This window comes from Acomys minous (assembly GCF_964271855.1).
Source record: "Acomys minous genome assembly, chromosome: 2".
In the NCBI taxonomy this organism is placed as follows: domain Eukaryota; kingdom Metazoa; phylum Chordata; class Mammalia; order Rodentia; family Muridae; genus Acomys; species Acomys minous.
The window spans coordinates 49633033-49653260 of NC_140484.1; the positions used below are offsets into that span (position 1 = coordinate 49633033).

At 48.0% G+C, this 20228-nt stretch overlaps 1 protein-coding gene and 1 long non-coding RNA gene across 6 annotated transcripts in view; one reads left to right on the forward strand and one right to left on the reverse strand.

Annotated features, from left to right (window-relative positions):
* The window catches only part of LOC311586207, a 199933-nt gene that overhangs the window by 20410 nt on the left and 159295 nt on the right, over window positions 1-20228 (reverse strand). The window lies entirely within an intron of this gene.
* On the forward strand, window positions 9993-20101 carry LGALS12 (galectin 12). Of its 5 annotated transcripts, XM_084761528.1 has the most exons (10): window positions 9993-10045; window positions 10353-10520; window positions 13011-13099; window positions 13214-13427; window positions 14247-14366; window positions 15189-15227; window positions 15980-16006; window positions 16532-16620; window positions 18004-18154; window positions 19271-20101. In XM_084761528.1, exons 2-10 carry the CDS (start codon window positions 10452-10454, stop codon window positions 19415-19417), a joined length of 945 nt encoding a protein of 314 aa, XP_084617654.1. In that variant the 5' UTR covers window positions 9993-10045; window positions 10353-10451; the 3' UTR covers window positions 19418-20101. The 5 variants fall into 5 exon arrangements, with proteins under 5 accessions (XP_084617654.1, XP_084617656.1, XP_084617653.1 ...); XM_084761530.1 differs by lacking the exon at window positions 13011-13099 and having other exon boundaries at window positions 9994-10045; XM_084761527.1 differs by lacking the exon at window positions 9993-10045 and having other exon boundaries at window positions 10052-10520.

Consider the following 20228-nt stretch of genomic DNA (forward strand, 5'->3'; position numbering starts at 1 on the left):
CCCTCTTCTGCCCTCCACAAGCAGCAAGCGTGCTCATGGTTCCAGGCATGTGAGCAGCATGACATACACATCAAACAAATAGATCTTTCTACAATTAAAGCTAAATAAATCTATAATGTAGTAAACAAAGGTGGAACCTCAGAACTATAACACACCCAGTACACAAGCTCCACCTGTGGCCCCTGCTTTCCACCTCTCATGCCTCTTCACCCTGAGTTTTGTGTTTAAGGTGCCCTTGCTTTTTGGTTTTTGCTTGGTTTTTTTATCATGAGACCTTGCTCTGCAGAGCAGGCAGGCCTGGGTTCAAATGACCTTCTTTTTGAGCCTCAGCTAGCTAGGACTACGTACAGTGACTCTACTCGCTATTGTGGTTAATTTAGCAGTACAACCTAATAATGTTTATTATTGGCCCCATAATTATTATCATGGCAGTATTTTCTAACCCACTAGCAATCAATGAAATACAGATACCTGTTATATTTTAAAATAGCCTTAGTTGGGGCAGGGCAGATATTAATCCTCTAAACTACCTCCTATATTAGGGCAAGTATCCCATACCCTGCCCCAACCCCATGCCATCTGCTTCTAATAATTTCTATCGAGCTACCTCCCATCCCTAATCCCAAATACTTGCTAGTTATCATCATCCAGGCCAAGTCTTCGTTCTGGCCGGCCATGAAGCGGCCTTCCTCTTCCCCACTCTTCTCCTCTGGTCTTCTCTTCCGGTCTCTTTCCCAAAAGCAGGCGAACCTTAGCCACGCCTTTCCCATTTGCCCTGCCCAGGTGTGTCGGCTTTTCATTGGCCAAATAGGAATAAGTTTTTATGCAAGGTTACATAGCAATCTTGGGGCACAGAGACAGCAAGCAGTAATTAGCATCAAAATACATCAGACCAACCTCCAACAATTCCCCTTTTCTGTCTAAATAAAAAGGACATTTTTAATAGTATACAGTAAGAACAATTATTTTAAAAATTATTTTAAAAAAAAACCAACACCCAAGATTTACATAGATAATGTCTAGTCAAAAGGTATTTGACAACCTTGAAGAAATACTTTCTGTTCTATCTTGGTGAGTCTAAAGTTTTAAATGTAAACCAATTTTTATCATAGCTCATATCTATCAACCTAAAAACATCTATCTAGACCTAAAGCATCTCCTAACCCCTAAACAGCTAAGCTTAATTGTAAAACTAAACGATCTGGTCTTCAACCCCATCAAAGACTTGAGAAGGAATAAAATTAATTTACCTGAATAGATAGGAAGTACAGGGTAGCAGCTTCCAAATGAAAACATGACAGAGACAATTTGCTGCCTAACCCAAAACTCCCTATAACTTCAGAGCATCATCTTCAGCCTTCTGGCCCAGGATATCTGACAGGCATATTTGTGAAGCAGGAACTATTGAGGACTTGCTTACCCTGTCTTGGCAGAGTTTGGCCGTCAACTCCACCTCTGTCCAAACTTGCCCGTTTCAGGCAGAATTCTGTCTGTGGCAGAAACGAGGACATTTTTGTCCAGTGACCGGTTTGCCACATTTAAAGCCATCTCCAAAAGAAGGGTTTTTTTTGATGCTCATCATCTTCTTTGAGGTGTGTGGGGGGGGGGGAGGGGGGTGCTTCCAGGAATTGACATGTCTCATTGTCAAAGATTCTTAAAGTAATTTTTAAAAATCTTTAAATTCTGTAGGTCTCTGAGGTTTTTTGAAGACCTTATGCATTTTACCTTATCTTTCTATAGAATCATATCTATCTTTTAAACCTAGAACATATATTCCTGTGATAAAAAATAGACTAGTATTTGACATGACCATGAGTTGATCAACAAACAATTAACTTGTATTACTTAATTATCCTAAACAGCCTGCAATAGCACTTTCAAAATATTGGAAGTAAACATTGTATTATAATTTAGTTACATGGGTATAATACCTCATATTGGAGTAGAAATATATATATATGTGTATATATATATATATAGTGTGTGTGTGTGTGTGTGAAGAATAATCTTACATTTGAATTCTATACCAATGTGTCAAAAATTAAACTTATTTTGCATCAACATACAAAATTCTATACCAATGAATTGAAAATAAACTTATTGTAACAATTAAGGCCTTAAATTGAGGAGTAGATTCAATAATCTGCTTTTTGTCCTGTCATCTCTATCTATTTCTATAACTCACCCAGCCTTGTCCTCTACAGAGCCATGTGGTGTTTTCATACATGTGTTTGATGTACTTTGGTCAAGTTCACTATCAACTATCTTCCCCTCAATATCACCTCACCTCAATTTCTTTACACACCCTTCACAGGCCCCCTTTGAGATTCACGTCCTTACTATTACTATTCCTAGAGTCCACACAAGACAACACGTATGATACTTGTCTTTCAGAGTCTGGTTTGTTTTGCTTAACTTGATCCCCAGTTCCTTCCACTCTTTGTGGCTGAATAAAACATTTTATCCATTCAATCCACTGATTTCCTCTTACCTTTTAATTTTTTTCCACACCTCATTTATCTACCTAATACCTTGCTTTGTTTTCATGCTTGAAGCTTTAGTTTTAAAATTATGTCTGGCCTGGATATCCATGTCCTTTCAAAATTCATATACTGAAATCCAAACCTCTAAGTAGAAAGACTAGGTGAAAGACTTTAAGAACACAGACCCTGAGGGCAAACTCCTCATGAACGGGACCTGTGTCCTTATAAAGGAGGTCCCTAGAGACCCCCTCCACCATGTAGGAAATCTAGGCATTGCCCTCTGTGACCCTGAAAACAGGTCTCACCAGGCATTGAATCTGCTGGTGCAGGCCCTGACCATCCCAGCCTACAGAACTTTGAGGCATTCCTGTCACCTACCAGGGTCTTACTGTGGCGTGCTGCAATGGCTTGAATAATTGTCCCCATAGAGTCAGACATTTGAACACTTAGTCCCTACCTCATGATGCTGCTTGGGGAGTATGGGGGCTAATCTTGCCTGTCAACTTGACTACACCTAGAATTGGCTAAAACCCAGGCTGCAGCTCTGAAGAGGTCCAGGGTGGGGTCTCTGGGGCGGGATGCGGATGCCCTTCCAGCTCGCTTTATCTCTTGGGTCACCAGAACAGGTGGCTCAGGCAACTGATCAGGACTGAAAGAAGAAAGAGGAAAGGGAGCCCAGGGTTTCTTCTCTAGGGACTGGCTATACTGAGGCCGAGGAGAACTTAAACTGACCACAATTTTCCTATGGCTGAGGCTGTAAAAACAGCTTTAGCCAGGAACTGCACAGGGGCTGTAAAAGTGGGATCTCTGATCTGTAGCTAGGCCTCCTCGTGGAGATCTCTAGTAACCTAATGTAAACTTAGGCCTGTAAATCCTGAAAGGCTGACGATAAAGCCCTCAGCCTGCTAACTTATCTGCGAATCCACAGGGAAGTAAGAAATAAGAGAAAGATAGAAAATAAACCGCTTCATACACACATACATTCAAGAGAAAAGGTGGATGAAGTCAGGCATCTTAACTTCAGCTGAAGTTAAGCTTCCCAATTTCAGCACAATTTATTGTGGACGACCGTACTTACACTTCTGAGAAAAGGGCATTACCTCATAGTTGAAGAAAGGCAATTGACCACGAAAACAGATAAATTCTAAAATACAACAGGTTACATGTTTTAAATCTAAACATTTCTTATTTAAGTTCTTACATAAGTTCACAGTGAGTTTAGAGTGACAAAGGTCTAAAGGTTACAAGAATATACGACATATCAATTAGGACTGACCTAACTATACATTATCCAGCTATCTCTTGGTTCATTGTGAGTTCAGGACAATAATTTTATCTGTCTTTCAGTCTAAGAAACAGTGTATATTCAGACATCTCTAGGTAGCTTCATTCCAACTTGGGTTCATGGAAAGTTCAAACCAACTTGCCTATGAACTTATTAACCGAAAGTACCTCACTTATAACCCAACTAACCTAACCAATAGGAAAAGAAGATTAAAGAATACAATAACAAAACTGTAAGGATATCAGTTCTGAGGAATGATTCTCCTGGCGTAATCGGCAGGATTTCTTCTGCTGGAACCTGGAGCAACCAGAACCCTGAACCTCAGCAGGAGCCCAGAGCCCCGAAGTCTTCCCTTGAGCGGTTCTCTCTAGGAGCCTCTTGAAGTGCAGCAATGAACAGTAAAAACTATCCCAAGCCTCCAAAGGCCCCGCCTCTTGTTTTCGGCTCCCATTTATACCTCGTCTCAGCATTTATTTGTTCAAGGATTTTTTTCAGCTGCTTAATAACCAATCTCCCCCACATAGTGATTCAACTTCTAAGGGGATAAATACCACCTGCTCTCTCACAAGTCTTTTTCTCATCCCCTACTTGTGAACTAAACAAAAAACATGTTTATCTCTCCTTCAGTGAAATACCAGGATTTCTGGTGCCATCTGGAGTGAAGACATATCTGAAGCCACAAATCTCCTACAGGCCATCCTTAGTGAGGCGTCTAGAGGCCCACAAAGGTATTTATTGCAGCCATAAACTCTCTAAAATTGTTTTAGGAGATCTAAAACAATTTAACTTTTAAAACTATTTTAATCAAATCAGGAATTCCATAATCAGGGATTAATTCATCTGAATAACAAACAGTACATCTTCAACAAGATCCTGTAGGAAGTTTGCTCAATCAGAGCTGGTCAATACCCAGAAAGTAACAGTTCACACCAATACCAGATGTTTTTTCTTTTTGGTTTTTCCAAGACAGGGTTTCTCTGTATAATCTTGGCTGTCCTGGGCTCGCTTTGTAGATCAGGCTGGCCTTGAATGTAGTCCTGGCTGTCCTGGACTCGCTTTGCAGACCAAGCTGGCCTTAGACTCACAATGCTCCACCTTCCTCTGCCTCCTTGAGTGCTGGGATTAAAGGCATGTGCCACCATGCCCGGCTCTAATGCCAGACTTTAGAAAGATACAACAAAGCACAATTAACAGGGCAGTCAGAGGTTGGAAGCAATTCTGGTGTACATCACGATACAGACCTTGCAAACACTGGATCACCTCCAGAGATCTCTCATGCCTACTGAACTTCCCCAAATCAATGGCTGCTGACAGCATGTCAGGCTGGAAGCAGTTCTGGGAGTGCATCACAGTACAGACCTTGTGAATACCAGGTCACCTCCTAGACAGCCCACATGCCCAGTGAGTTCCCTTAACAGGGTGGCTCTTGGCACTTTTTGCCTGCTTGCCCTTACTCTCACTGACAAGTTCATCTACCCTGTTGCAGAGACATACCTTCTATAGTATTAGGACACAGACTGAAGACGAGCTCTTTGGGACTCCTTCCAGACTCCAACACTACCCAGGTCAGGACTGCAGAGAGATCTCTGGTGTGGTGGACTAACTGGATTCTTGGCCTTCCCATCATGAGACAGCCATGTTGGAATACCCAAGATATATATATTCATTTGTTCTATCAGTTCCATTTCTTTAGAGAACCCTGACTAATATAGGGAAGTTTAGGGGGTGTGGCCTTGCTGGAGGTAGTGGGATTCGGGAGGGAAAAGCCTTGTGAAGGAGAGATAAACCTGTTTTTTAGGATCCCAAGTGTAGGATTGGAACAGTCTCGTGAGAGAACAGGTGAGGCTAATCCACTGGAAGAGCAACCACCTCATGCAGGAACTTACTTGTTGCCAGCTGAAAAGATCCCATGAACAGACTCTAGGAGGAGATATATAAATGAGCCCAAAACTGGAGGCGGGGCTTTTGGAGACTTGGGATAATTTTGGCTGTTCACCGCTGCATTTGGAGACGCTCCTAGAGAGAACCACTCGAGGGAAGGCTTCAGGGCTCCAGCTCCTGCTGAGGTCCTGGGTTCTGGTTACTCTAGGTTCCAGCAGAAGAAATCCTGCTGATTGTGCCAGAAGAATCATTCCTCGGAACTGATATCCTTACGGTTTTGTTATTGTGTCCATTAATCCTCATTTCCTATTGTTTTGGTTAGTCGGGTTATAAGTCACTAAGTTGTTAATAAAATATATTGGTTAAGAAAATTGAGCCTAAAAAAAAAAAGAAAAGAAAAAAGAAAGTTGAGCCTACAGCCTGTGCCCCGTCCAGTCTACCCTCTGCTTGAGGTGTGAGCTCTCAGCTTCCAGGTCCAGCCAGCATGCCTGCTGCTTGCTGCTGTGCTTTCTCCAACATCATGCACTCATAGCCCTCCAGAACACAAGCCCAAATAACACTTCCCTCTACAAGTTGCCATGGTGTTGGCTTTTATCACAGCAACAAACAGAAAACAATCGATACACCTAGCAAATGCACTAAGGCAAATGCTAGTATCGCACTGTGTTCTTTGGCAACATTCTTCCTCCAGGGCTGTTTCAATGATGTGCTCGCATGCAGGAGGCAAGGAGGTCCTTGCACTCACAGATAAGTGCTAAGGAACCTTTAATGTTAAACGTGCAGGTTGTTCCTTTACAGGAAGGTATTCATCACCAGCTATCCACTGTGATGAGTAGCCTTTGCACTATCTCTGTGGATAAGACCACACCAGATCATCCCCCCTCCAAGACTCTTATCCTGAGCTTGTTTTTCTCAGTCAATCTATAGAACCCATTAAGGTGTCACATGCACTTTACAAAGAGTTTCAATGTAGTCACGTCCAATCTTTATTTAGTTTACTTTGTGTTTTATTGTGCACACAGGATTGAGTTAATTATCACCAGGAAAGTTTTTTACCAAATTGTGCCATGCCTAAAGACACCTAAGATAAACTACTCGGCTTCAGACTCACAAATTTTGAGCCAACACCAGCTACTTCGTAGTGTTGAGCCGAACTGCCTTCCCATCCTAAGGATTGTTCCCCTGTCACCTGTGGTAGGCACGGAGACCCATACACACGCTCACGTTACTGTAGACACTGTAATCTGTGTGCTCATACCGTGATTCATCGACTCAGTGATAAAGCTACTGGGTGGATAGGTTTGATTGTTTGCTGTTTTTTTTCCCCCTTGATTGAAGCAATGAGAAAGGAACATGAATTTGTGTTGGTGTGCTCATGCGAGAGAGTCCAAGAGACTAAATACCCAGGTGTGCATATCAAAAAAAAAAACAAAAACAAAAACTAGAACCTTTTTCATATGACAATTTCATTTCTACCAGCAATATGTAAGAGGTCTTTTTGGTTTACATTTTCATCAATGGTTAATACTCTCACAGTTGTCAGAGGCTTTTTTTTTTTTTTGAGTGCTTAACAGAAGCAAGCCAGAGGACTTACGACTGTGGCTTGCGACTTGGCAAGTTGGCAAGATACTTGTGTTGGTTAAGAAAGTTTGTCATTAGTTCCAGGTGAGGACGTGAGCTTGATGTACTTCTTTGACTTAAAGATGAAAGAAGTCTAAGCATATAGATAACTAAAGTAATCGGTAGCTTTTGTTTCTGTTCCAAGAATCCTCTGGTTCACACGGATGAATGCTGTATAAAAGCTCTGAGAGAAATAAACTCGGGGCTACAGTATTTACTGTCAGTCCTCCCGGACACTTGTCTCTTTTTTCTTATCGCTTTTGCTGTATCTTTTCTATCTTTCCTACATCTTTTTTATTTTTCCATCCTCTCACCCCATATCCAGGTACTGGTCGATCTGCCAGCTGGTACCGGCACAGTTAATTTTTCTAGATAAAAGTTTATAGAATATTTTACTAGCTGGGCATGGTGGCACCTGCCTGTAATCCCAGCACTCAGGAGGAAGATGAGTTCGAAGCCAGCCTGTTCTACAAAGCGAGTCCAGGACAGCCAAGGCTACACAGAGAAACAGGGTGTGTGTGTGTGTGTGTGTGTGTGTGTGTGTGTGTGTGTGTGTGTGTTAAGGTATTATACAAAAGGGCTGCAGAGATGGCTCAGCTACTAAGAGCATTTCCTACTCCTAGAGGGTCCCATATTCAATTCCCAGCACCCACATTGGGTAGCTCACAACTACCAGCTCCAGGGAAACTGATGACCTCCTCTGACCTTTGTGGGTATCTGCTGTCACATGTGGGTATACACTACACATAAATAAAAATAATAAATAAATGAATACCACAAGAATAGTGGGATGGTTGTATTTGGTAATTAGTGAAAACCCAATACAAGACATAGATGACCTTGTTCATCACTGGAAAAGGAAAGACTGTCCACATATGATAATGAGAGAAAGGATCATTCACATTGAGAAAAATGAAACTAGACCACCCAATTCCCACATGCACAAAAATAATTCCAGCTAGGCTGAATGGTGGCGGGGCCAGCTGCCACATTCTGTCCATTTGTTCTGACTAGTTTCTCTCCTCATGTTCACACCTTCTAATCATCCCATTCTGTTCCTGGGTGTTGGGAAATGGCCCCCAGGTGAAGAAGGATCCTTTTCTTGTTCTGGAGAATAGATTTTTGGGGTCTTTTGAGCTTACCCAAGTCCCTCCCAGATGTTCAAAACCCAGGGGACCTAGAGAAAGACATTACACCATCGCTCCTCTACTCCCCTTACTGGGAAGGCCCTCACTGGCCACGCCCCTCCCCCCTGAGGAGGGGAGCACCCAGCCTGTTCCTCAGTTTCCGGCCCAGCTGTGAGCCTCTAAAACCTGCTCGCCAAATCTTGATGCCTGGAGCCTCAAAAAAAATGTGACTGTGCTTGTAGACGCAGCCTTTACAGAAATAACGATGACGAAAATGAGGTCTCTCTCATGGGTGTACCCTAGTCCAATATGACTGCATCCTCACACCAAAGGGAGATTAGAACCCAGCTGCAGAGAGCAGAGATAAGAAACTGTGTGAGGACAAGAAGAGGCAGCCTGCCAACCCAGAACAGAGGCCCCAGAAGAAACCAAACCTGCCAACACCTTAATCGTCAACTTCCAGCCTCCAGAACAGAGACAAAACAGATTCCCGTTGTTTACACCCTGACCCCAGTCTGTCGCACTTTTGTCGTGGCATCCCAAGCAGATGAGTACATCCTCTGCCTTGTTTCCAGGCAGGACTGAGGGTGGAGTGGGGGGAGGGCACCGCTGGCCTTGGGGACCCAGAGCTGACTACAGTGCCGGGCACTGTATCCTGGCTCAACTGGTCTCTCCACCTGTAGTTTCTCCTCCCCACTGTACGGTCTCACATTTCTCCTTCTGGACACACCTAGGATTGGATTTCCCACAGAAAGACCTTTGGCTCCCCTGTTCCACCCGCCCTGCGGCTGCTGAACAAACTCCGTAGTCAACACCTAAAGTGCTTTCAGTTATGACCCCAGTCAGGGTTTCTCAAACATTGGCGCACAGGGGAATTGCCTGCAGGACCAGTTCGTGGCCTTCACTCCCAAAGAGCCCTCTTCAGAACGCCTGCCCGCCCAGCGTGGAGCCCCCACAATTCAACTTTCGAGGTAAACCCCTAGATCAGGCGAAGCAGCCCTGCCAGACCCCTCAGCCCAGGCTCCTTCACTTCCTTTCCTCTGTCCCAGGAACAACTTTACCCAACACCCGTAAACTTGACACTCTGTGTACCCTGGTCCTGCCAGGGTCTCCCTGCTGCCAAGTCTGACCCCATGATGAGACCAGGAAACCGCCCAACTTAGGCTAAAGTTGAGAAGATAGGCTGTTGTTAAAGGGAAAACTCTACTGGAGTCTGAGGCCTCTCTTAAACCCCTGCTATCTGGACCCAGGCTCAAACACAAGGCGCTGCCATGGTCACCCTCTTGGCACACAGGTGACAAAGGGGAGGCTCAGAGAGAAGAGGTGACTTGTGGAACCAGTGGACACCGCGCATAAACGCAGAGCCTATGTTTCCACTCACCCAGGCTGCTTTATCTGAGCCCAAGGGAACCCTCTTCGCCCTTTACTCACTCTTATGACGCCAGCTGGTCCCTGGCATTTACAGCTAATGCTGAAACGGTGTCAAGGGACTGTACAACTTCGGAGAAAAACGGGGGGGGGGGGGAAGGGGGGAGGGGGCTAGTCTAAGGAATGAAGGCAGGAGGAGCCCGGAAGCTGGGGGCGGGGCCTCTCAAGGAACCTGCACACATGTACCACCACCATCCCTTCCTCCTGGGCTGAAGGCCCAGGTGAGCCCCCAAGAAACAAAAACCTCTCACTGAAATGTGTGGGTCCCAGGTTTCCCTTTGAAAGAGCCAAGTGCTTCAGACACAGTAGTTAGCAGGTCCGTGGCTAAGTGCCAGCTACCCGGCCCTGGACACTGGAGTTTCTGCTGGCAGGCCCAGACCAGCAAAGCTGCTGCTGTGTACCACCAGGGCTGCGGGCAGAGCAGGGGTTGATGTGGGGTCCTAGAGGTGGGGCCACTGGCCTCTCCGGGTCTGCTCCAAGAAGCATTAGTACTCCGGAGGGAAGAGGTGAAGCTAACAGCTTGGTCAGCTCTTGCAGAGGCTGAAGGCTCTGGCTGGGAGAGGCGAGTCAGTTCGGTGGGGAACCGCGCTGGGGAACCGGGATCTGCAGCTGAGTTACGGTTGCCCGATGCCAGCTGATGAACACCTGGACCCAGTTCCTGACCGCTTCATCCTGCAGCCACCGGTCTTCCACCCGGTGAGTAAGCTTAACAAAACCACTGAGCAGCTAAATTCCAGCTTGTATGTGGGTGGTTGGGATCCCAGGGGCCTTGCCTTTTCAGTTTGCCTCCTCTGGGATGGATGGGTAGAAGCTGGAGGTGAGCTTGCTGAGAGGGACTCTAACGACTAAGGCCGTCCCCTTCTCCAAGCTGGAGCAGAGGGCCAGCGAGCCCTACCCCCCAGTCTGGGAGAGTGGATCCCTCTCTCCCCCGCTTCCTGTTCAGTGCCCAGGAGATTTTCTGAAGCCTAGCGATGCTCCACAGAAGGGCAAACTCCCAGCAGGCACTGCCACTAATGAGCATTAATTAGCAGCTTCTCCCTGCTTGGTCCTCTTCTCCCTAGAGACCTCCATCAGCTCAGTTAATTAACACATTCTGCCAAGGGTCTGGGAACTGGAAGCCAGTGGGCTGCTGAGCCCTGCAAAGCTGCGGGCACTGTGCCACGTGGAGATCCTGGCCTCTGGCACCTGCCCAGGTGCCTGTGTAATGGCTGAAGCACCTCAGACCTCCTGGGTTCCCACAGCCTCTTGCTTCACAAGCTAAGAACAGCCACCTGGAGGCTCCTTGGGGTGGTCTGGGCTCTCTGATGCTGGGACATGACAATCAACACATGAAGGCTGACCGAGCGACACTCCCCCCACCCCCACCCCCAAGGTCACCTGCTGGCCCGTTGGCATGCCTTCTGCAGAGCTCCTGCTGTGCTCAGATAGGGTGCATGCAGAGCCTGGTGAAGGGAACGGTTATAAGGGGCTGTGATCTTAATGGGAAAACAGCTAGCCAGCTCCTCTATACTAGGGGCCAAGAGTCAAGCTAGAGCTGTGAGCTAAGTGCTCTGAGAACTCAGGGGGAGGGAAAGCCAGAAAGAAGGTGTCAGACGGGAGGGAGGGGAAAGAGGGAAAGGGAACAGACCCAGCAAAAGCAGAGTTGAAAGTGTGTGCATACTTTAGGAGGACCAGGCCACCTCTACATGCTGAACGATCGGCCCCACAGGGTAGCTGGTCTCTTGCTCAGCTCAGGGTCAACTTGCTCCCAGCTTCTCTGTTCTTTTCTCCTCTCAGCTCCTAAACTCTGGGCCTTCACCGGTCCTCAGAAGCTTCCTTCCCAGGTGGCATCAGTGGGTGACAGGCGTCAGTGGGGGCACAGCAGCTTGCTGTGCCTCAGCGGGTTGGTGCTGACAGGGCGGTGGAGCTAGGTTAGGATCCCTCTGGGCAATGTGGCTTTGACATATCTGCCCAGGAAAGGAGAGCTTTGACAAGAACTGTGCCGGTTCACTGGTCTAACACCTTGATGGGATATAGCGCTGCCAGGGAAACAAGTCTATTGGCAAGTCTGTGAGCTCTTGTCTAGTCTCCTTTAGTCAAGGTAATGAGAGTTCACCCTAAGTGTGGGATGGCAGCATGCCATGAGCGGGATCCTGGTCTGATGAAAGGCTTGCACGGGGTAAGCACCAGCTTCACTGCAGCCTGCTTCCTGACTGCGGGTAAGATGTGACCTGCCGCTTCAAGCTCCTGCCTCCATGACTCCTGCCATGACAGGCTGTGCCCTGGAGCCAGGGGAAGCCCTTCCTTCCCTCAGTCGTTTCAGTCAGGTATCGTCGTAAAGCAGTAAGAAAAGTAATTAATCCAGGAATATTGGAGAGAAAACTGGCCCTTCCCTACAAGGCCATTTTCTCTTAAGGGTGTATTAGTTGCTTTTTCTCATTGCTGTGAAAACAAAAAACAAAAAAAACAAAAAAACAAAAAAAAATTTGCAAAAGCCCCTTAAGACAGGAAATGTTTATTTTGGAAAGGTGATAGGGGGTGACTACCCCCACAATTCCACAGTCAAGAGTCAAAGGCCCGCAGCCGGGCGTGGTGGCGCACGCCTTTTATCCCAGCACTCGGGAGGCAGAGGCAGGAGGATCGCTGTGAGTTCGAGGCCAGCCTGGTCTACAAAGTAAGTCCAGGACAGCCAAGGCTACACAGAGAGACCCTGTCTCGAAAAACCAAAAAAAAAAAAAAAAGAGTCAAAGGCCCTGCCAGAGGTCGTGACACGCATGCACTTTTAATCCCAGGACACAGAAGGCAGACAAAGGCAGGCAGGCAGATCTCTAAGTTCAAGGCCAGCCTGGTCTACAGAGTTCCAGGACAGCCAGGGCAACACAGAGAAGCCCTGTCTCTTTGGGGGAGGAGGACCATGAATACTTTCACTTCAGACTGGGATCCAGCCTATAAAAGGTACTACTACCTGCCCACATTTAGGGTGGGTCTTCCCACTCCAACTAACCTTACTAGAAAATCCTTCATGGATGCTCCCAAAAATGTGTTTCCATGGTATTTATAAATGTCATCAACCTAATAGTCGAGGTTACCTCCACAGTGGAGAAACTGTTTTTTCTGGTCTTTCCTCTCCACGTACACCCACCCCTGAACACGGGAGTCCCCGGTCCCACCTCTAACTGGCATACCTGGTTTCTCCTCCTTGTTCAGGTGGTTCCCTATGTCACAACCATTTTTGGTGGCCTGTATGCAGGCAAGATGGTCATGCTGCAGGGTGTGGTCCCTCTACGTGCACGAAGGTAGGGGAGACTAAGGACTTGGTTAGACCCCAAGTTTAGGGGCATCAGTCTGGGGTTCCTCCCTACCTTTAGGGTCTCTGTGGGCACTCAGAAGCCTCCCAACACCTCCACCAGGTTCCAAGTGGACTTCCAGTGTGGGTGCTGCCTGTCTCCTCAGCCAGATGTTGCCTTCCACTTCAACCCTCGTTTCTACACCGTCAGGCCCCACGTCATCTGCAACACCCTCCAAGGTGGACTCTGGCAAAAAGAGGTCCGGTGGCCGGGTGTCACCCTGCAGAGAGGGGCTAGCTTCCTCATCCTCTTTCTCTTTGAGAGTGAAGAAGTGAAGGTGAGTAGAAGCCGTCTAGAACGGAAACCACCCCTCCCCCCACACTATTCCTTCTGTCCAATTTTTGATGGCACCGTAGAGAGGGGGCTCAGGCTGCTCTGACCGCAAATCGCAATAAGGAAGTGCTAATGTCCCTCAGCCTAGGGGGAGAGGGAGCCAGTGCACGGTCAGAGCAAGCACTTAGGGGGCCCCTGCTTGGTGACAGGCACTGGGCTAAACCCCTCTATGTGATTGTGCCCATTAATCCTCTCCACAAGGTCTGAGGTGGCTACTGTCACAATCCCCTCACAGCTGAGGCATCAGGAGGCAGGGAAAGAGAACATAAGGCCCGGGCTTTGACCTCCACTATGATCCAAGCATAAGGATGAGAGCTTCAGAGGGCTCCACGGGACAACAAGGTAGCCGGTAGAAGGGAAGTCCTAGTGGGTGAAAATTATCCCCAACTTCCTAAGCCTTGGTTTCCTTGCTGTAGACAGGAGGAGAAGGAAGATGGTGGCAGCGGTGATGATGATAGTGGTGATGGTGTCAGTGGTAGTGGCGATGACAGCAGATTGGCTAAGAAGGGGAGAGCTTTGTCATAGGTAAAGGGGACATAGACAGTGCTCTGGTCCCAGGATCAGCTCTGCCACCTATCAGCTTCAGAACGTTGGGCAGATTATATAAGTTTATCTGTATAGTGTACCTGCCTTACAGAGTTTGGAGGGGGGAAAAAAAACAGTAAGTAAAATCTAGGGCGGCCTGCCTGCTGGTGCCTGGGGTGGATTGTGCACACAGTGAGCTGTGGGTTGCTCCTCAGCTGGGCTCAGTTTGCTTCTCCAGGTGAGCGTAAACGGAAAGCATTTTCTCCGCTACCGCTACCGGCTCCCACTGTCACGCGTGGACACCCTTGGCATATCCGGTGACATCTTGGTAAAGGCTGTTGGATTCCTGAACATAAATGTGAGTTCTCTTTGAACCAAGGGTTGGATCAGTGGTGGCCTCTGACTTCCCCTGATCTGGACAGGTCTGGGGCTCACTCACTCACTCACCCCAGATTGAGAGACAGAGGAAGGTCCTATAATGCCCAGGATAACCAAGAGAGAGGAGGTGCAAAAAAAAAAAAAAAGGCATCAGAAGTGAGTGGGGTGAGGAAAATGAGAAGGTGCCCACGATAAGGAAGCCCAGGAGCCAGGTGGAGTCCGCTTGGCACTAAGGGGGGAAGGATTTGTCACATCAGGCAGGGCTCATACAAGCTGCAGTTTGGTAGATGGATCATATCTACTTTATTAACTTATTCAAAATACAGCTAAATATGTGGCTCACTGGTAGAAGTAAACCCAGTAGTTTACCCTGGCAAACACAAGGCCCTACATCCAGTCCCCAGTACTGCAAAATGCAGCCCTGAATTGATTCTGGCTCCTGAGTTGGGGCCAGAAATAGGTTGTTCAACACACCAGCTTTAAAAGGTTGTGTGGGAAGCAGTCAGGGGCTTACAATGTTCCCCCAAAGACTGGCAGTTCTTTCTTTCTTTCTTTTTTATGTTCTGTTACATTGTGTGTGTGAGGGTTTTGCCTGTGTGTATGTTTGTGCACCCTGTACAGGTCTGGTGCCCAGGGAAGCCAGAAGAGGCATCCAGTCCACTGGGGCTGGACTTGGAGATGGTTGTGACTCACCACCGCTGGGAACCAAACCTGGCTCCTCTGGGGGAGCAGCCAGTGTTCTTAACCACTGAGGCAGCTCTCCAGCTCCTTTTTATTTCTTTCTGTTTTTCTTTCTTAACAGCCATTTGTGGAGGGTAGCAGGGAGTACCCAGTCGGATATGTGAGTTTCTTTCATTTATTACATTTATTTATATGTTTGTTGGTTTTGTGTGTGTGTGAAAGCATGGTGTGTCCATGTGTGCACGATGGAGGAAGCATGCATGTGTGGAGGCCAGAGGACAGTTTGCAGGAGTTTCCCTCCACCGTGTGAGTCCAGGGATGGGACTCGGTCGGTCATCAGGCTTGATGGCTCCCCAGCCCAGTTATCTGGGTCTCTTGGGAGCAAGGCTGGACAGTCATGCTGAGAAACCAGCTGGCCCTCTCATCTCCCTGCACATGGTTGCACAAGGCTCAGCTGCTCCCCTTCCCCCCTCCCTGCAGCAGTTGCCAGGAATGCCTGGTTCCCTTAGGCCCCTGGAGAGCCTGGCTTTGCCTCTCCCCTCCTATCTCCAAGGCAAGCTTGGGAAGATGGGTGAACTTCCTGTCTGACTGCCTTGAGGGGCCCATGTTTCCCGTTGGGAGATCATTTCTGCTGAGCTTTTAGGCCCTCAGATCAACCCTGTAAAGATGGCTGAGGTTGACGCTACAGGACAAAAAAAAAAAAGCGAGATGAGACCCATGACCTTGAGACCCTTAATCTTGCTGGTCTGTGGGATGACTGTCCTGCCAGCTCCTCCCCATTACTCAGAGATTTGGCTGCTGCTGGGAGAAGCACAAACTCTTTGTGTCCCCCCAAAACAAGCAAAGTAGGAAAACCTTCCCTTTGCCGAGGCAAACGACAACAGCTTCCCCCTGCCTCTTTCTCTCCTGCAGCCTTTCCTGCTCTACAGCCCCAGGCTGGTAAGTGACCCTCACTCCAGGTCCCCCCCGGAAGTGTAGGTTCCATCTCATCCCCCTAGACTTCAAAGTTTCCCTTCCTCTGTGGAAAACTGGAGCCGTGGGAGGGCGAAGCCGCTCCAGGCTGAGCTCCGTTCACCTTAGCCTCCGCACTTGCTCTGCAAATGGGTATTTAATAGCCTCCCCATGGCGGGCGCAGTACCAAGCATGAGGCTAGAGGGACCATCCTGCCCCAGAGCCCCAGATGCTCACAGTTGGCAATAATGACAAACCACCTGCTACATCCAATTCAGAGCACGTTCATGGAAGAAGGCACGTGGATCTGAGCACAGCCTGAGGAGGCCTGCGGAAGCTCTCACAGGCCTACAGCAGGTGTTTAATACATGAGCAGGGCTGAGTCTCCTGGCTGCAGGCCTACAGAGAAACTCACCTACCCTGGTGTCCCTGGGTCCCTGAGCGTTTAGCCTGCTGGTGGGGGATCCTGACACCCCTATGGTCACCATCTCAGTCATCTCCCATTTCTGTCAGGAGGTGCCCTGCTCACGCACTCTTCCTCGGGGTCTCTGGCCTGGGCAAGTCATTGTAGTTCGAGGACTGGTCTTGAAAGAGCCGAAAGAGTAAGTGTTGAAATGGGGGGGGGGGGAGAACACCACCATTTGGCCCCTTATTACAGCAGAGCAAAGAGCAGTAAGTTAGCCCGGACTGCAGAGCTTATGGTTAGGGTTGGGGATGGGAACAGCACCCAGCCCCAGTTTTGGGTGCTGCTTCTCTACTGGGTGAACTAGCTTCACACCACAAGTCCCAGAAAAGGGCCTTTACCACCAAGACCCAAGGAGAGGACATGGCCTCCTACTTTGTCACAGTGCTAGGTTTAATAAACACCCAAGCTACCCCAGAAAGGAAGTGCTTGGGAGCCAGAATCTGGAGCCAGCTAGAAAATAGATGCTTCCTGGCTTCTCCTCCACTGGGCACTCAAACCAAGACCTGTAGCTTAACCCAAGATAGACTAGAGGCTCCGCTGTCCCCTAATGTCACCCTGACCTCATCCAACAGAGCCCTAGACTTGGTAAGAGATTCTCTCTAAATGCCATCAAAAGTCTGCGGCTGGAGAGTTGGCTCAGCATTTAAAAGCACTCCTGTTACAAGCTCGAGGGCTGGAGCTCAGATCTCAGCACCCCTGTAACCCTTGCTCCCCTGGAGACAGAGACAGGGCCAGCTGGGACTTGCTGGCCTCTAGCCTCACTGAGGAGCGCAAGCTGCAAGCTCAGGGAGGGTGCCTGTTTCAAAGTAACAGTAGGAAGAAAAAGAGGGCACCTGACACCCCTCTCTAGTCCCTGCCTGGTACACACACACACTTACACTCACATACACACTATACACTAACACAGAGATAATTAAAAAGATGTAGATGCTGTGTTATGTAATAATCTGCCTAAGCAAGGACTATCGTTTTCATACTCGCTTGCTGTTCGACACAAGCACTTCACTCGTTCTCTCATCCCATTCAGCCAGCCCCCACGAGACAACAACAGCACTCATCCTCCCTAATTTACAGTTGAGGAAACATACAGAAGATTTTTTATCGTGACTTGCCCAAGGCCTCAGGACCAGACAGCAACAAGGCATAAGGCCCTGCAGCCCTGTCCTTGGCACTAACTCTTTGCAAAAGCCACAAGCTGACACACATCACAATAAATGTTAGCTGTTGCTCTGGTCACACCTATCTCCATTTCCAACAGAATAAACTGAGGCTTGGGCTGGGTAATTACTGTCCCCCGATGGTCTTCCAGTCAGGCAATCAAGTATGAGACCCATGTGGTGTCTGTGCCTCTGTGCTGTTATATGTCCAAGTGTCCTACCCAGACCCTGCCATAGAAACATAACTCTTGGAAGCTACCTTCCAGTGGCTTCTCCTGCCCCTGCCCTTCCCCTTCCCCTTCAGAGATCCAATAGACTGAAGCTGATGGAGGCTGACCCACTTCTCTGCCTGCTTCCTGTAGTTTCACCCTGAGCCTGAGGGATGGGGCCACCCATGTTCCTGTGACGCTCAGGGCCTCCTTCACAGACAGAACACTGGCTTGGGTCTCCTCCTGGGGACGAAAGAAGCTGATCTCAGCCCCCTTCCTATTTTACCCCCAGCGATTCTTCGAGGTAGGTCTGAGCCAAGTAGTCACATCTCTCCTTGAGCCTGTTTCCATAGTGATCTGGGAGACTATGGGCTGGATCCTGGGATGGGGGAGCAGACCAATATCTTGGGGCTAGGAAGCCAGAGCCAGCCCTGCAGAGAGAATGTCCAGACAGTGGCCTGCAGTCCTCTATGCTGATGCCAGAGATCCTGTGTTGTTTTTTAAAATACGTGTATTATTAGTAGGCCCGGCTAGCAATCAGTCAAGACACAGACACCTGTTATATTTTAAAATAGCCTTAGTTAACCTGGGGCAGGGCAGATATCAATCCTCTAAACTACCTCCCATAGTGGAACAGTCATGGGATCCCTGCCTCAATCCCAAGCTGTCTGCTTCTAATAACTTCTATCAAGCTACCTCCCATCTATAATCCATATAATCATGTTCTTCATCTGGGCTGGATTCTCCATCCACGCCGCAGGCCATATGTTTCTCCTCCAGCTAACCCATGGCGACCTTCCTCTCTTCCCTTCAGCTCTCTCTCCTCTTTTTCTCGTGTTGGTCTTTCTTCTTTTCTTCTTCCCAGAATTCCTCTCTCTGTTCTAGCCCCACCTATCTCCTTTGCCCTGCCCAGGTGGGATGGCTTTTTATTAAGCAAAAAGTGGGTCACACAGACAGCAAGCAGTAATTAGCATCAAAATACATCAGACTATCCCCCCAACAATCTGGGTCCAGAAACACAGGCATAATGCAGGTGGATCCAAGCATCAGCTTGTCTTTAAAAGCTCCCCTAAGCTTCTAAAGGCCAGGTGTGATGGTGCATACCTATACTCCAAGCCCTGAGAAAGTAGAGACAGAAGGATCAGGAGTTCAAGACCAGTCTCAGCTACATAGGAAGCTTGAGACCAGCCTGAGCTACATGAGACCCAGTCTCAAGCTCTCTTTATGGCTCCACTGTTGAGAACAGGCCAAGGTTGAGAACACTTCCCAGTGGAAAGCAACATTACAGATGGTGACCTTTAAGCCCTGGGCCTGTCTGTTTCTGGTCATTGTGTCTTTTCGGTAGAGGAAGAACCCCATGGTAGCACACCAGGGAGGGTCTGTCTGGAAGCCCACCACCCAATCAAGCTATCCTTACCAGGTACTGCTTATGTGCCAAGAGGGAGGGCTGAAGCTGGCACTCAACGGGCAGGGGCTGGGAGCCACCAGCCTGGACCAGAAAGCCCTAGAGCAGCTGCGGGAGCTAAGGATCAGTGGAAGCGTCCATCTCTACTGTGTCCACTACTAAGGAAGGCTCCAAGGCCACCCCAGCTGCAGAAGAAGAGATGCAGCTACAGCCAGGGCCCCCACTCTTCTGTCCTGACTAGAACACTGACCTGTCATCACTGTGTCAGGCCTAGTTCACATCTGTATCACAGGCCTGTGTCTACAAGGGCATCACACACACACACACACACACACACACACACACACACACACACACATTTCATTTTAATCTATCAATTCTGAAAACAAGGACCCAGGTCAATGTGTCTCTGCACCCATCTTCTGCATCCAGACTCTGTCTTACCCTCATTCCAACACTCCATGGGACCATGTGGCTGGAACTCTATCCAGACCCAGGCACTGAGAAGGCAAGTAGAGTGTAAACAAGATGAGCCCCAGGCCTATGATCGTCACACACCGTCTGCACTCACATGTTCATCACACTCAAGTTTTATCTACAATCACTCACTCGTTTGTAAAGCCTTCGCTCAAAGTGACAAACATCAAAAACACACTGATAATGGAACCATGTTTTGGTCACCCAACCACGTAAACAACAATACTTCCTCATAATATTACAATATAGTCTAGGCGGATCAGAGATTACGCAGTCTATGTTTGTATAATCTACCCTGTGATGTTCACACATCGGCAAAATGGTTAAATAATGCATTTCTTGGAATTTCTCCTTATGATGAATTGATACATGACTTGATGACTTATGATGAATTGATACATGACTGTGTCTAGCACAGTCTTCCTGGACCAGGAAGAAAGGAAGACTGTAGAGAGTTTGATTTAGATGATTCCTGGGAATGAATCCTGGGCTCAGC

Bases quoted from the DNA above. Each gene is read 5' to 3' on its own strand.
- LGALS12 (XM_084761528.1), top strand. From the start codon at position 10,452: ATGCCAGCTGATGAACACCTGGACCCAGTTCCTGACCGCTTCATCCTG. The intron at 15,228-15,979 runs GTGAGTTTCTTT...TCTCTCCTGCAG, and splicing joins GGGAGTACCCAGTCGGATAT to CCTTTCCTGCTCTACAGCCC. The intron at 18,155-19,270 runs GTAGGTCTGAGC...TATCCTTACCAG, and splicing joins ACCCCCAGCGATTCTTCGAG to GTACTGCTTATGTGCCAAGA.